Source organism: Lutra lutra, chromosome 9, assembly GCF_902655055.1.
Source record: "Lutra lutra chromosome 9, mLutLut1.2, whole genome shotgun sequence".
NCBI classification, from domain to species: Eukaryota; Metazoa; Chordata; class Mammalia; order Carnivora; family Mustelidae; genus Lutra; species Lutra lutra.
Window position 1 is genome coordinate 101,214,927 of NC_062286.1, and position 12,549 is coordinate 101,227,475.

The following is a 12,549-nucleotide window of genomic DNA, read 5'->3' on the forward strand; positions in this document are numbered from 1 at the left end:
GGAAACTCCTAGAAGGCTGTACATTTTCTTAAAACAACAGTGCAAAACAAAACACTGCATTAACAATAAATTCCTTTTTCTTCTTTCTACCTTTATTTGCCAAATGTTCTTTAATAATGATGTATTATTTTCACAGTAGAGAAAAAACAGGGGAAAAGTAATGCAAATGAAGTAAATAGAGTCCAATTCAGAAGCCTAAACCTTCAGCTGCATTATCTACAACTCGGCTATAAATCTCAGAAGGACAGAGGCTTCACCTGTGTTATAGCTGTTTTCCCAGGCTCTAACACAACACTTGGAATGTGGTAGAAATAAAAGTTCAAATCAGGAAGGGCTCCGTCTGAAGTCTCAACAGCTACTATCCTTATGTAGATAAGTTTGTGGCTCTCAGACTTGCAGAACAATAGGCTGCCCCCAACAAGCACCTGATCCCACGTTTATATTCCACACTTAATCAAGCTCAATAAAGGCTTGCTGAAATGTTACTGAGGTGTGATCTAGAGTTACATTCCTTTAAACCAGAATTCTTCTGACTTCCTAGCTCCATATCCCAAGCTGTTGGTGACCTACAGCAAAGAGCTAAGCCCCTCCTAGCCATGTCCTGGCTCGGCAGAAGTATCAAGAGGACCTTCACTCCCCCCAAATCAAAGGCTGTTACCACTCCCCCTTCCACTGGAAGCTAAAGAATTATTCTACGTAAGAATTCCATACCAGGGGCACCTGGGTGGCTCAGTGCGTCAAAGCCTCTGCCTTTATTCAGCTCAGGTCATGATCCCAGGGTGCTGGGATCGAGCCCCACATCATGCGGGCTCTCTGCTCAGCAGGGAGCCTGCTGCCTCCTCTCTGCCTGCCTCTCTGCCTACTTGTGATCTCTGTCTGTCAAATAAATAAGTAAAATCTTTAAAAAAAAAAAAAAAAAAAAAAGAAAGAAAGAAAGAAAAAGAATTCCATACCAAAGAAAGCAATATAATACAACTAAGTAAGAGACACGTGTGACTTTCAACTGAAGCTTAATCTCAAACTTACCTGAAAAGACCAGGATAACTAAATTAAGCAGCCTTTTAAGAAAAAAGGCCACATAAATCACCCTATAACACTTTCTCACTATTTAGAACAACGCTGTCCAGAAGGGCTTTCTGTAGTGATGGAAATGTTCTGTCTGTGCTACCCAGTAAGGTAGCCACTAGTCACAGGTGGCTACTGAGTGTTTGAAATGTAGCAAATGACTAAGAAAATGAATTTTTAAATTTACTTAATTTTAATTATTTTAAATTTAAATAGCCACCATGGCTAGTGGCTACCCCCTACTGACCTAGTTAGAGTTGCAACAATAGTACCAACTTCCAAAACAGCAAACCACAGGGGCGTCTGGGTGGCTCAGTGGATCAGCCCTTCAACTCCTGGTTTTGGCTCAGGGCATGATCTCAGGGTTAGATCAAGCCCTAGCGAGTCTCAGCTGGAGTCTGCTTGAGATTCTCTCCTCCCTCTGACCCACCTTCTTCTCACTCACTCTCCCCAGCCTTTTAAATTAATTCATTCTTTAAAAAAAAAGGGGGGGGGTAGCAAACCACGGAGGAACAAGTAAAGGATGGGTGTATTAAAAAGTGAAAGGCTTGTTCCTGGCAAGACATGTTGGAGAAGGATTTTGGTGGGGTAAACTTTCTTTTCAGGATTCTAGGAAGAATTTTTAGAGAAATGTTAGCTTATAACTGAGTTCAGAGAATGCATAGAATCTAGCTCCTGCCCCTATCCCCACCAAAAGAATCAACTACTAAAAGTCATATTCTTCAAGTACACAAAGAATAGTTAAAATTTACTTTTGGTCCTACAAACATTAATGTAACTAAGACATTATGAAACCTTAATAAAAATTAAATGACAAATACTACAGATTGACTGACTGAAAATCCTTTTGGCCCGAAGAACTGGTTTCTTCAAGTGGTAACAGTAAAATTAACTCTGAGTTATACAGAGGCTCAATATTTCTGATGCTTACCACAGGAAAAACATCAATTCCTCTTTTCTAGATTCCTTGGTTTCAAAGCTTGCATCATACAAAGCATAGCGACAATCTTTTTCAGGAAGCATTCCCACAAAATGCTTGAAAGGATCGGTTATGGTTACACCAACATCTCCAACCAAGATCTCTTTCCCTTCTTCTACAATGATGCACTTTTTGTCTGCACTGAGACAAAAAATGACAGCCTTCTTTCTTTTCTTGATTTCTTCTGGTGTGGAGCACTTCCGAACTTTCATGTCATAAAAAATGCGACATACTTCATCTGCAACTTGCACTCCGGAGGCCTATAACAAGGTAAAAAAGTCAGAAGGAGGCTTTTAACTTTCATTGTGCCAAATATAAAAACACCATGTAACTTTTCCTTATAGACTGGCATACACTTCAAATTTTTAAGGTATACTCACCATCCAAAAGAAAAACAAAATCTAAGCTGCAATTGTTAGTTTCAGTCATTAAACATTAAAAAGATTATATATCTAAAGTATTAATCACTACTGCATAGGTATAAAGGAAGACTGAGCTACAGCAGCCCCTCCTACCCTAAAATTTGGAAAAAGGTGCTTCCTAAGATATGCTAAGATTCAACTGCTTTTAAGGGGTTGCTTAGAGCCCTAACTGGGAGCAGTCATCTCCCCAACTGGGGTATTAATAATACCCAAAATTCTTTTCATAATGCATAGCAGATGGACAGAGTGGCTGCACTGAGAAAATTCCATTCTGCCAGCATATCTTTCTCTAATAGAAGAATTAAAAGGTCTTTGTCTATATACATTTCAAAATTATGTGATTAATATTTAGTAACACATTAATCATATGCCTTTAAAATTTCACTTACAGGGGCGCCTGAGTGGCTCAGTGGGTTAAAGCCTCTGCCTTCGGCTCAGGTCATGATCCCAGGGTCCTGGGATCGAGCCCCACATCTGGGCTCTCTGCTCAGCAGGGAGCCTGCTTCCTCCTCTCTCTCTCTGCCTGCCTCTCTGCCTACTTGTAATCTCTCTCTGTCAAATAAATAAATAAATAAAAATCTTTAAAAAAAAAACTTTCACTTACAAAATCTCCAAGTTTAAATTAAAATCACTAGATTTTAATTGTTTCAACCACAAAAAAGACATGATAATTATGTGACATGATGGAGGTATTAGTGTAATCATCAGACTGTGGTATATAAATGTATCACATCAACACCTTGTACATCTTCAGCTAACACAATGTTATTTGTCTATTATATCTCAATTTTTAAAAAAGGATAAGAAAACATTTATTGCTGTAGAAACAAAATAATTTAGGATCATACTGACCAGAAAAATAAACCTCTTACCATGTTACACTTGCTATTCTGAAACGTGACCCTGACAGCAAAAGGTCTCAACCTGAGTTTTTAATCTTTCATCTTCTTTGAGGTGTGTTCTATTTGCATTAACTCTACTAAAGCCATAATTTTTGATGCCTCATTAACTACTTTGGTTTGCATGTTAGCTTTTCTAAAGCAAGAACTATAAACTTCATAAATTTAAATACTAAACAATGCAAAAAATATTAATGACACCCAAAATTAATGCCAAGTAATTTGATTAATAAAACTACATATAAGATGAAAGGAGAGAGGCACCTGGGTGGCTTAGACGTGTCCAACTCTTGGTTTCCACTCAGGTCATGATCTCAGGGTTGTGGGATAGAGCCCTGTGTCATGCTCCACACTCAGCGGGGAGTCTCCTTGAGATTCTCTCTCTCCCCTTCTCCTCACACCCTGCCCTTTCTAAAATACTCTTTCTTTAAAAAAGAGGAAAGGACAGCCCACATATGAGAAGAAAATATCTGCAAATCGTATTTCCAATAAGAACTTGTATCCAGGGCGCCTGGGTGGCTCAGTGGGTTAAGCCGCTGCCTTCGGCTCAGGTCATGATCTCAGGGTCCTGGGATCGAGTCCCGCATCGGGCTCTTTGCTCAGCAGGGAGCCTGCTTCCCTCCTTCTCTCTCTCTGCCAGCCTCTCCATCTACTTGTGATCTCTGTTAGATAAATAAATAAAATCTTAAAAAAAAAAAAAAAAAAAAGAACTTGTATCCAGAATAAAAATCCCTTATAACTCAAAAATAAAAAAAGATGACCCAAATTTAAAATGGGTAAGGGGTCTGAATAAACATTTCCCCAAAAAAGTATAAAAATGGTCGGTAAGCACTTGGGAAAAGTGCTCAACATCATCAGTCATTAGGGAAATAACATGTCAAAACCATAAGGATCTACTACTTTACACCACTAGGAGGACTGTAACAACAAAGACAGCAGTAACCTATGTTAGTGAGACTGTTGAGACATGGAACTCTTCCACAGTGCTGACAGAACTGTCAAACAGTGTGGCTGCTTCAGGAAAGTATTTGGCAGTTTTTCAAAAAGCTAAACACAGAATTAATACCTATTAATGCCATTCCTCGGTATATACAGAGAAATGAAAACATGTCCGTATAAAAACTTGTACACAGGGCACCTGGATGGCTCAGTGGGTTAAAGCCTCTGCCTTCAGCTCAGGTCGTGATCCCAGGGTCCTGGGATCAAGCCCCGCATCGGGCTCTCTGCTTACCTTCCTCTCTCTGCCTGCCTCTCTGCCTACTTGTGGTCTCTGTCAAATAAATAAATAAAATCTTTAAAAAAAAAAAACTTGTACACAAATGTTCAGAGCAGCATGATTGATAGTAGCTAAAAAGCAGAAGAAAGAATGTTTATCAACTGAATGAATGGATAAACAAAATGTGATGCCACCCATACACTGGAATATTATTCAACCACTGAAAAGGTAGTGTTAAAGGCTATAACGTAAACCGTGAAAATCATTATGCAAAGTGAAAGAAGCCAGATATAAAAGGCCACATATTACATGATTCTATTTCTATGAACTGTTCAAAACAGGCAAACCCATGTTCAGAAAGGAAGGAAGCAGATCACTGGTTTTTAGGAACTTGAAAAAGGAATGGGGAGTGACCACTAATGGGCATGGGGTTTTCTTTATGGTGTGATGAATGCTCTGGGATTTGACAGTGGTGATGAATCCACAACTCTGAATACATTGAAAACCACTGAATCATACTTTATGATATGTGAATTACAGCTTAGTAAAGCTGTTACTTAAAAATACACATAAGGGGGCACCTGGGTGGCTCAGTCGTTAGGCGTCTGCCTTCGGCTCAGGTCATGATCCCGGGGTTCTGGGATCGAGCCCCGCATCGGGCTCCCGGCTTGGTGGGAAGCCTGCTTCTCCCTCTCTCACTCCCCCTGCTTGTGTTCCCTCTCTCGCTGTGTCTCTCTGTCAAATAAATAAATATTAAAAAAAAAAAAATACACATAAGAACTCTGGCGGTTAAAATATACTAAGATCCTAGCATTTACTTAATATTGGGGTAAGCTCTAATATACTTCAATTCCATCAAATCTAGTCCGCACCTAATCATAATCTATTTCAATCCTATCTAATCTAATCCACACTTTGTTTATAAACAACATTCATGTGGTAGTAGACACAGAAAATCAAGAGTAGAAAACTACCACAAAACCCATCCTATCTTATCACTTTCCTAATTTCTGTAAATCACAACTGACCAACCCATATTTAAAAGCATGAAGGAAACAATGGAAGCCTTATTAAGCCAACCAATCATCTGAATGTATCTGTCAATATTTAAGTGAATTAACTCAAACAGCACTTTAAATTCTGATTAGAAATAAAACATATTAACCATGTACCAGTGTGGAAACAGAAAGTAAATAGCTATTCTGCAATTATTATGCAACTAATGTCAGCCAAATCTAGCTATAACCTACAGGAATCTTAAAAGCCTCAGTAAGGAGAAATCTGAGCTTTTCTCTACCGGAAAGGATGTTTGTAAAGGTTTCTGATGAGAGGAGTACTATAGACACTTATGCTTGAGGAAATTAACCCTGAAGACTGTAAAGGAAAAATTGGCAAACACACTGAAAACAGGAAGACCACCTCTGAGGCAATTATAAATATCCAGACGATGTAAACTTTAAAGACAGCTAGGTGGAGGGGCGCCTGGGTGGCTCAGTGGTTAAAGCCTCTGCCTTCAGCTCAGGTCATGATCTCAGGGTCCTGGGATCGAGTCCCGCATCAGGCTCTCTGCTCAGCAGGGAGCCTGCCTCCTCCTCCTGTCTCTCTCTGCCTGCCTCTCTGCCTACTTGTGATCTATCAAATAAATTAAAAAAAAAAAAAATCTTTAAAAAAAAAAAAAAAAAAGACAGCTAGGTGGAGATAACCAGTTAGCAATTGGAAATGTGAGCTCAGGTCTTACTGATACTTTGGACTATAATCAATATCCTAGAGATACCAATACAAAGTAGCAAAAGAGTAAAAAGTCAAGGGGACTATGAAGAAATGATCAGAAAACTAAAACGTAAGAAGGGACAAAACAGCATCCTAGAATCCAGGGAGGCATCCTGGGGGGACGGGGGGGGGGGGGTCATCAACACCAATGCCTGCAAAGTCTGAGAATGACTGCAACAGACCACCAGGTCTGGCAACTGAGTCTCTATGCATTTCAGGAGATTGGAGGAATCAGTCAGAAGTCCAGGGTAATATGCTGAGGATTTACAGGGGTAAACCGAGGAGGTGAAGAAAGAAAGCACAACAGTTAATGGCAAAGGGAAAAGGAAACAGACTGTATGCTAACTTTATAGAAATTATCTTACAACTGGGGAAATCTGACCATACTAAAAGTTTAAGAGTTTGAAGGAACAAGAGGAAAACCAAACCACTAAAGGAAAAAGGGGAAAAAAAAAAAAAAACTAATATTGAGTACTTAATGTTGTCAGATATTTCTAAATCACAAAAATTCTGAGATGGCTACTGTTATTATCGGCATCTTACAAATGGGGAAACTGAGGAACAGAAAGATTAAGTAACTTGGCCAGAGTCACATGGAAACCTATAGCAGAAGTGAGATCTGAACTCGGGCAATTTGGCTCCAGAGGATACTCTTAACCACTTACAATTAAGGGACAGAACTCTAAAGAGAGTGATGAGACCCAGGGTACACATGAGGGAATCAGTCTTAGAAAAGAATATACAGGGGCACCTGGGTGGCTCAGTGTGTTAAAGCCTCTGCCTTCCGCTCAGGTCATGATCTCAGGGTCCTGGAATCAAGCCCCGCATAGGGCTCTCTGCTCAGCAGGGAGCCTGCTTCCTCCTCTCTCTCTGCCTGCCTCTCTGCCTACTTGCGCTGTCAAATAAATAAAATCTTAAAAAAAAAAAAAAAAAAAAGAAAAGAACATACAAATAGCCCTTGATTTTCAGAAGTTCAAGTTACACCAGTTTGCTTTTACGAAAGATGTGCGTTTGTACCTGTTTTCACAGACCAAAGGAAATCTAAAGACTTTCACATTTACAAAAAAAGGCAAAAAGCAACAATAGCATTGAGTGTTTGTATGGAAGTAGTGCACACATGGAGCAGTGAGTGACCCTGCCAAACTCCTTCCCCAGATTGACACTCAGCATCTCCACATGGAGCCGCCACAGCTTTAAACTGTATCTGTCAGCATCTCTGTCAGCATCTGCGCTACATCTCGATTTATTTTGTTCATCTGCAACCAAGATGTGCCCTAAAAGTGCCAAAAGAGTCTAAGAAAGGTTATGTTTGGCCCTGGGAATGATGAAAAATTTTTCCATATAAATTAATGGAATTGCTACACCATTCAGGCTTATGAAAGGTTTCACAGGCTCACTCTACTTTTGGATGGTGGGGGAAACCTACACCCTTCTCTCCTCTAAAATAGTAAAAGGGACGGTAATAGCTTTGAGAAGGAAAATACACATTTCTAAAAACTGTACTTGAAAACCTCTATATTCTCTGTGAAGTATAAACCAGGAGAAGTAGAGCAGGAATTTGAGGGCAAATCAGGTGAAGATTCAGAATAGCGGGGGCGCCTGGGTGGCTCAGTGGGTTAAGGCCTCTGCCTTAGGCTTGGGTCATGATCCCAGGATACTGGGATCAAGCCCCACATCCGGTTCTCTGTTCAGCAGGGAGCCTGCTTCCTCCTCTCTCTGCCTGCCTCTCTGCCTACTTTCTCTGTCAAATAAATAAAATCTTTAAAAAAAAATAAAAATGAATTAAAAAAAAATATTCAGAGTAGCTGTTATGGGGAGTTACCAAGGGAATCACCTAAGGACAAGCAAAGGGGCTCTGAGGACATCTAAAGGTTCAGCTGAGGTCAGAAGAGTGGCGGGAGAGCAATCTGGCAGTACACAGATGTTGATGGCAGTTAGGTGGAAATGGAAAAGGAGGACCCTGCATTCTCCCCAGGAGGCTTTATCCATGCTTAAGTTTTTGTGTGTCTAATCCAAATGACTTGCACATTGTTCAGATTTCTGCTTTTCTGAGCCCGAAGCCTTTATATCCAATTTCCTATCTAACATCTCCAGATGGATGTGTCAAAGAGATCTGATGCTCAGCATGTCCAAAGTCCCCTTCTAATCAGTCTTCCTCAGTACATAGCACCATCCCGGTTACACAGACTCCAAACCTAAGAGATAATATCCTCAATAGTTCCTTCTCCCTCATCTCACTTGGCTCTTTGACTTTTCTTACCTTTTTCCAAGACATTCAGCGCTCTCCATCTCTGTCACCACTCTCCAGCCTAAGCCACCGTTTTCTATTATCCGAACTGCTACACTAAACCCCCAACCCCCTGCAGAGGAGAGAGATCAAGATATGTGTACACCACACTGCCTCCTCTTCATGGCCACACAGGAAGACTACATTCCCCAGCCTTCCTTGCAAATTCAGCTGGGGCCAGGAAGTTCTGCTCAGCACAGTGATACCAAGGACTTCCAGCCCTGACTCTTTAAAAGTGATCTTCAACCTCTGTCTTCCCCTGACAAGAGGACCTTTGTGGACACAATTTAAGACAGAAGAGAGCTGCTGACTCCCCTGAACTCTGCATGATAGACAGAAGTCTTTTCTGTGTTAAGCCACTGAGATTTGGGGCTTAATATGTTACCATGGTTATTCAAATATGACAGACTGCCCATGCCCACTGCTGATCCCCTCCACATTCCAATTCATCTTCAACACTGCAGCCAGAGATCTGAAACACAAATCCAATATCCAGGCTCAAAATACCTCGATGGCTTTCCATTGATCTGAGGGTAAAAGCACTAATTCTTTAACATAGTCTAGTCCTACCCACCCCTCCAGCTTTATCTTATACTACACAACTCTGTATCTCACCACCCTGGCCATGCTGCCTCCCATCTTTACTCATACTGTACACCCCACCTGGACGGCACTTCCCTACCCTTCTTTGCCTACTTCACTCTTCAGATCTCAGCTTAATTCTCACTTTGCAAAAAAGCTGTCTAGGTCAAGCCCACTCTAACATGATTCCATGACACATGAATCTCTACTGCATAGCACTTACCAGTTTTCAATGTTTTGGTTTTTTTATTATGTTTACTTTAATCCCGGAATAGTTAAGGTACAGTGTTATGTTAGCTTCAGGTATACAATGAGTGATTCAACAATTTTACACATTATCAGCACTCATCATGATAAATATACTCTTTTTAATTCCCATCACCTACCGCACCCATCCCCCCACCCAACTCCCCTCTGGGACTGACTTATTTCACTTAGCATTATACTCTCTAGCTCCCTCTACATTGTTCCAATTGGCAACATTTCATTCCTTTTTATGGCTGAATAATATTCCATTGCGTGTGTGTGTGTGTGTGTGTGTGTGTGTGTATCACATTTTTATCCATTTGTCTATCGATGGACACTTAGGCTGCGTCCATAATTTGGCCATTGTTAATAATGCTGCAATGAACATGGAGTGCATGTATTCCTTTAAATTAGTGCTTTTGTATTTTTTGGGTAAATACCCTCAGTTTTTTCTAAGATTATTTACTTAATGACTGCCTCCCCAAATAGGCTGTAAATTCCTTAGGACTATGTCTGCTTTGTTCACTATAACATTCCTCAGAGGAATCAAAGATTTCCCAAGACACCCTAGGAAGCTTAAGATAAAGACAGCAATATCCGGTAAAACTTTCATTATTCCTTGATAAACTCTAATGGAAGGGAGTTTAAAGAAGGCAGAGATTAAATGGGGGGTTGGGGAGGGATGCAGGCACTCAGGGAGGACTGACATGTAAGCTGATTTAAAGCACTCCAAAATAAGGGGACTGGAAGAGGGACAAAGCTAGTTCCTGATGAAGCAAACCTGGCACACACACTCTGAGAGGAGGATAAAGGGAGGAGGAAACGGAGATGTGGACTGGCTTCAGGTGGAAGAAGCCACGAATGCTAGGCTGAGTATGGGGACCCTGGATATTTTTAAAAAGAAAAGATGACCAGCTAAAAGGCTAATTCAGTAAGCAAAGCAAGACGTGATCAAGGCCTTCATCAGGGTAGCGGGAGCAGTTATAAGGAGGGCCGGATGCTGATACTGCAAAGGTACAAACAACGGTACTGAACAACAGCTGGCTGGGAAGGTAGAAAGGAAGGAATCAGAATAAAGTGTATAGTTCGGTGCTTAGGACCTCTCAAATGCTTACTTTCTCACATCTTTCCATAGGGGAGCTTTAGAGGCTTTGATGTTAAAAAAAAGTATGGTCGATCCTCTACCTCTAGTAGTGTTATAATACTAAATTCTGCCCATGAAAATAATGAAAAACCCACCAGGTAAAGTGTATACTTTTAATACTATTGTACACTATTCAACTGTAATAAATAAATATGCTTAAATTTGTTATACCTTGATTTACCTAGTATATCCTTGTAATAGCACTGATATGGAAGATTAAGCAACTAGCCCCTAGATTCCTGATAATGATTTTTATAAAGTTAAAACTAAAACCGGGGCGCCTGGGTGGCTCAGTGGGTTAAGCCGCTGCCTTCGGCTCGGGTCATGATCTCAGGGTCCTGGGATCGAGCCCCACATCGGGCTCTCTGCTCAGCAGGGAGCCTGCTTCCTCCTCTCTCTCTGCCTGCCTCTCTGCCTGCTTGTGATCTCTCTGTCAAATAAATAAATAAAATCTTAAAAAAAAAAAAAAAAACTAAAACCATCAGAGCAGATGGGGAAAGCAAGGAATACCAGTCTTACACCCTGGCCCAACACTGTCCCAGGGCGCCTCCCTTCCTAACCCCTAATATAGCCCAGCACAGCTCTTCTCAACAAGCTGAGAGCTCTTTTACCCTTGGTTCAGGAGACTGGGGAGGTGGAAGACTGGGGTAAAGATTAGCAGGAGGGAAAAATATGAAATAATCCTTACTAACATCTTGGAGGCCCAAAGGAGACAACTTGAAATTAAAGCCCTAGAATTATGAGAGCACCAGTTCCAAGCTTTCCCACTGACTAGCTGTGTTACCCTAGGCATGTCATTTAACATCCTATGAAGTATACGAGTAACTTCCAATTAATTTGAGGAGGGTGCACTAGGTCAGTTATCAAACCTTAGAGTACACAGAAATCTCCTAGGAATCTTATTAAAATGCAGATTTTACAGATTCTGATTTAAAATATGGGGTGGAGCCTGAAGTTTTGCATTTCCAATAGTAAGCTCCAGGTGAAGATCACTAAAATGTAGTTCTGGGGATGCCTGGGTGGCTCAGTTGGTTAAGCGGCTGCCTTTGGGTCAAGTCATGATCGCAGGGTCCTGGGATTGAGCCCCACATCTGGCTCCCTGCTCAGCGGGAGCCTGCTTCTCCCTCTCCCTGCTGCTCCCCCTGCTTGTGTTCTGACAAATAAAATCTTTAAAATGTAGTTCAAGAAATATAATAAAATTTTACCTCATTGTTATTTTAGCTTTTTGCCTACCGGCTTAATTTTTATAATGAAACAGTAGTGGTAACAGCACTTTATAAAAACAGGCCCAAAACATTTTTGTGCCATGGACCCCTGGTGAGGCCTATGGATCCTTTCTCAAAAGCATGCTTCAAGCAAAATGTGTACCATTATAAAAGAAGCCAATTATAGTGAATACAGTTCATTCAGGATGATGGTTAAGCACTCCTGTGAAAGTATTAATTTCAGGGGCACCTGGGTGGCTCTATCAGTTAGCCGGCTGCCTTTGGCTCAGGTCCTGGGATGGAGCCCGCATGGGGCTCCCTGCTCCAGCGCGTAGCCTGCTGCTCCCCCTGCTTCTGCTCTCTCTCTCTTCCCTCTCTCCCTCCCTCTCTGTCAAATAAATAAATAAAATGTTTTTTTACAAAAAGTATTCATTTCAGTGGGTTTCTTAGCATTAAGAGACATTATAGCAAATCTTAAAACACAAACGACTGTAATACTGATCTACAGAATCATCTGTGCTTTACACGGTACTTTTACCTAATAGAAAAAGTCTTCTCCCATCAATCTCACTTTTCAGTATTTCTCTAAAATGTTAGATTACTGAGATTATTAACTGCTTAGCTGTGAAGGAATCAAAGTTTATTTTAAAAAGGAAAATCAAATTCAGTTTTGATACTTTTTTAAGTTATTAAGTTTAAATGCAAGTCTTAATAATAAAGACCATTAGGGGCAC

General features: G+C 40.8%; 1 protein-coding gene across 2 annotated transcripts in view; it reads right to left on the minus strand.

The window, feature by feature from the left end:
• The window catches only part of DSTN (destrin, actin depolymerizing factor), a 42,128-nt gene that overhangs the window by 5,552 nt on the left and 24,027 nt on the right, over nt 1-12,549 (minus strand). For both annotated transcript variants that reach the window (XM_047744089.1, XM_047744088.1), the window contains one exon: nt 1,997-2,304. In XM_047744089.1, the coding sequence (XP_047600045.1) occupies nt 1,997-2,256 (260 nt within the window). In that variant the 5' untranslated portion in view covers nt 2,257-2,304. The remainder of the gene's footprint in view (nt 1-1,996; nt 2,305-12,549) is intronic.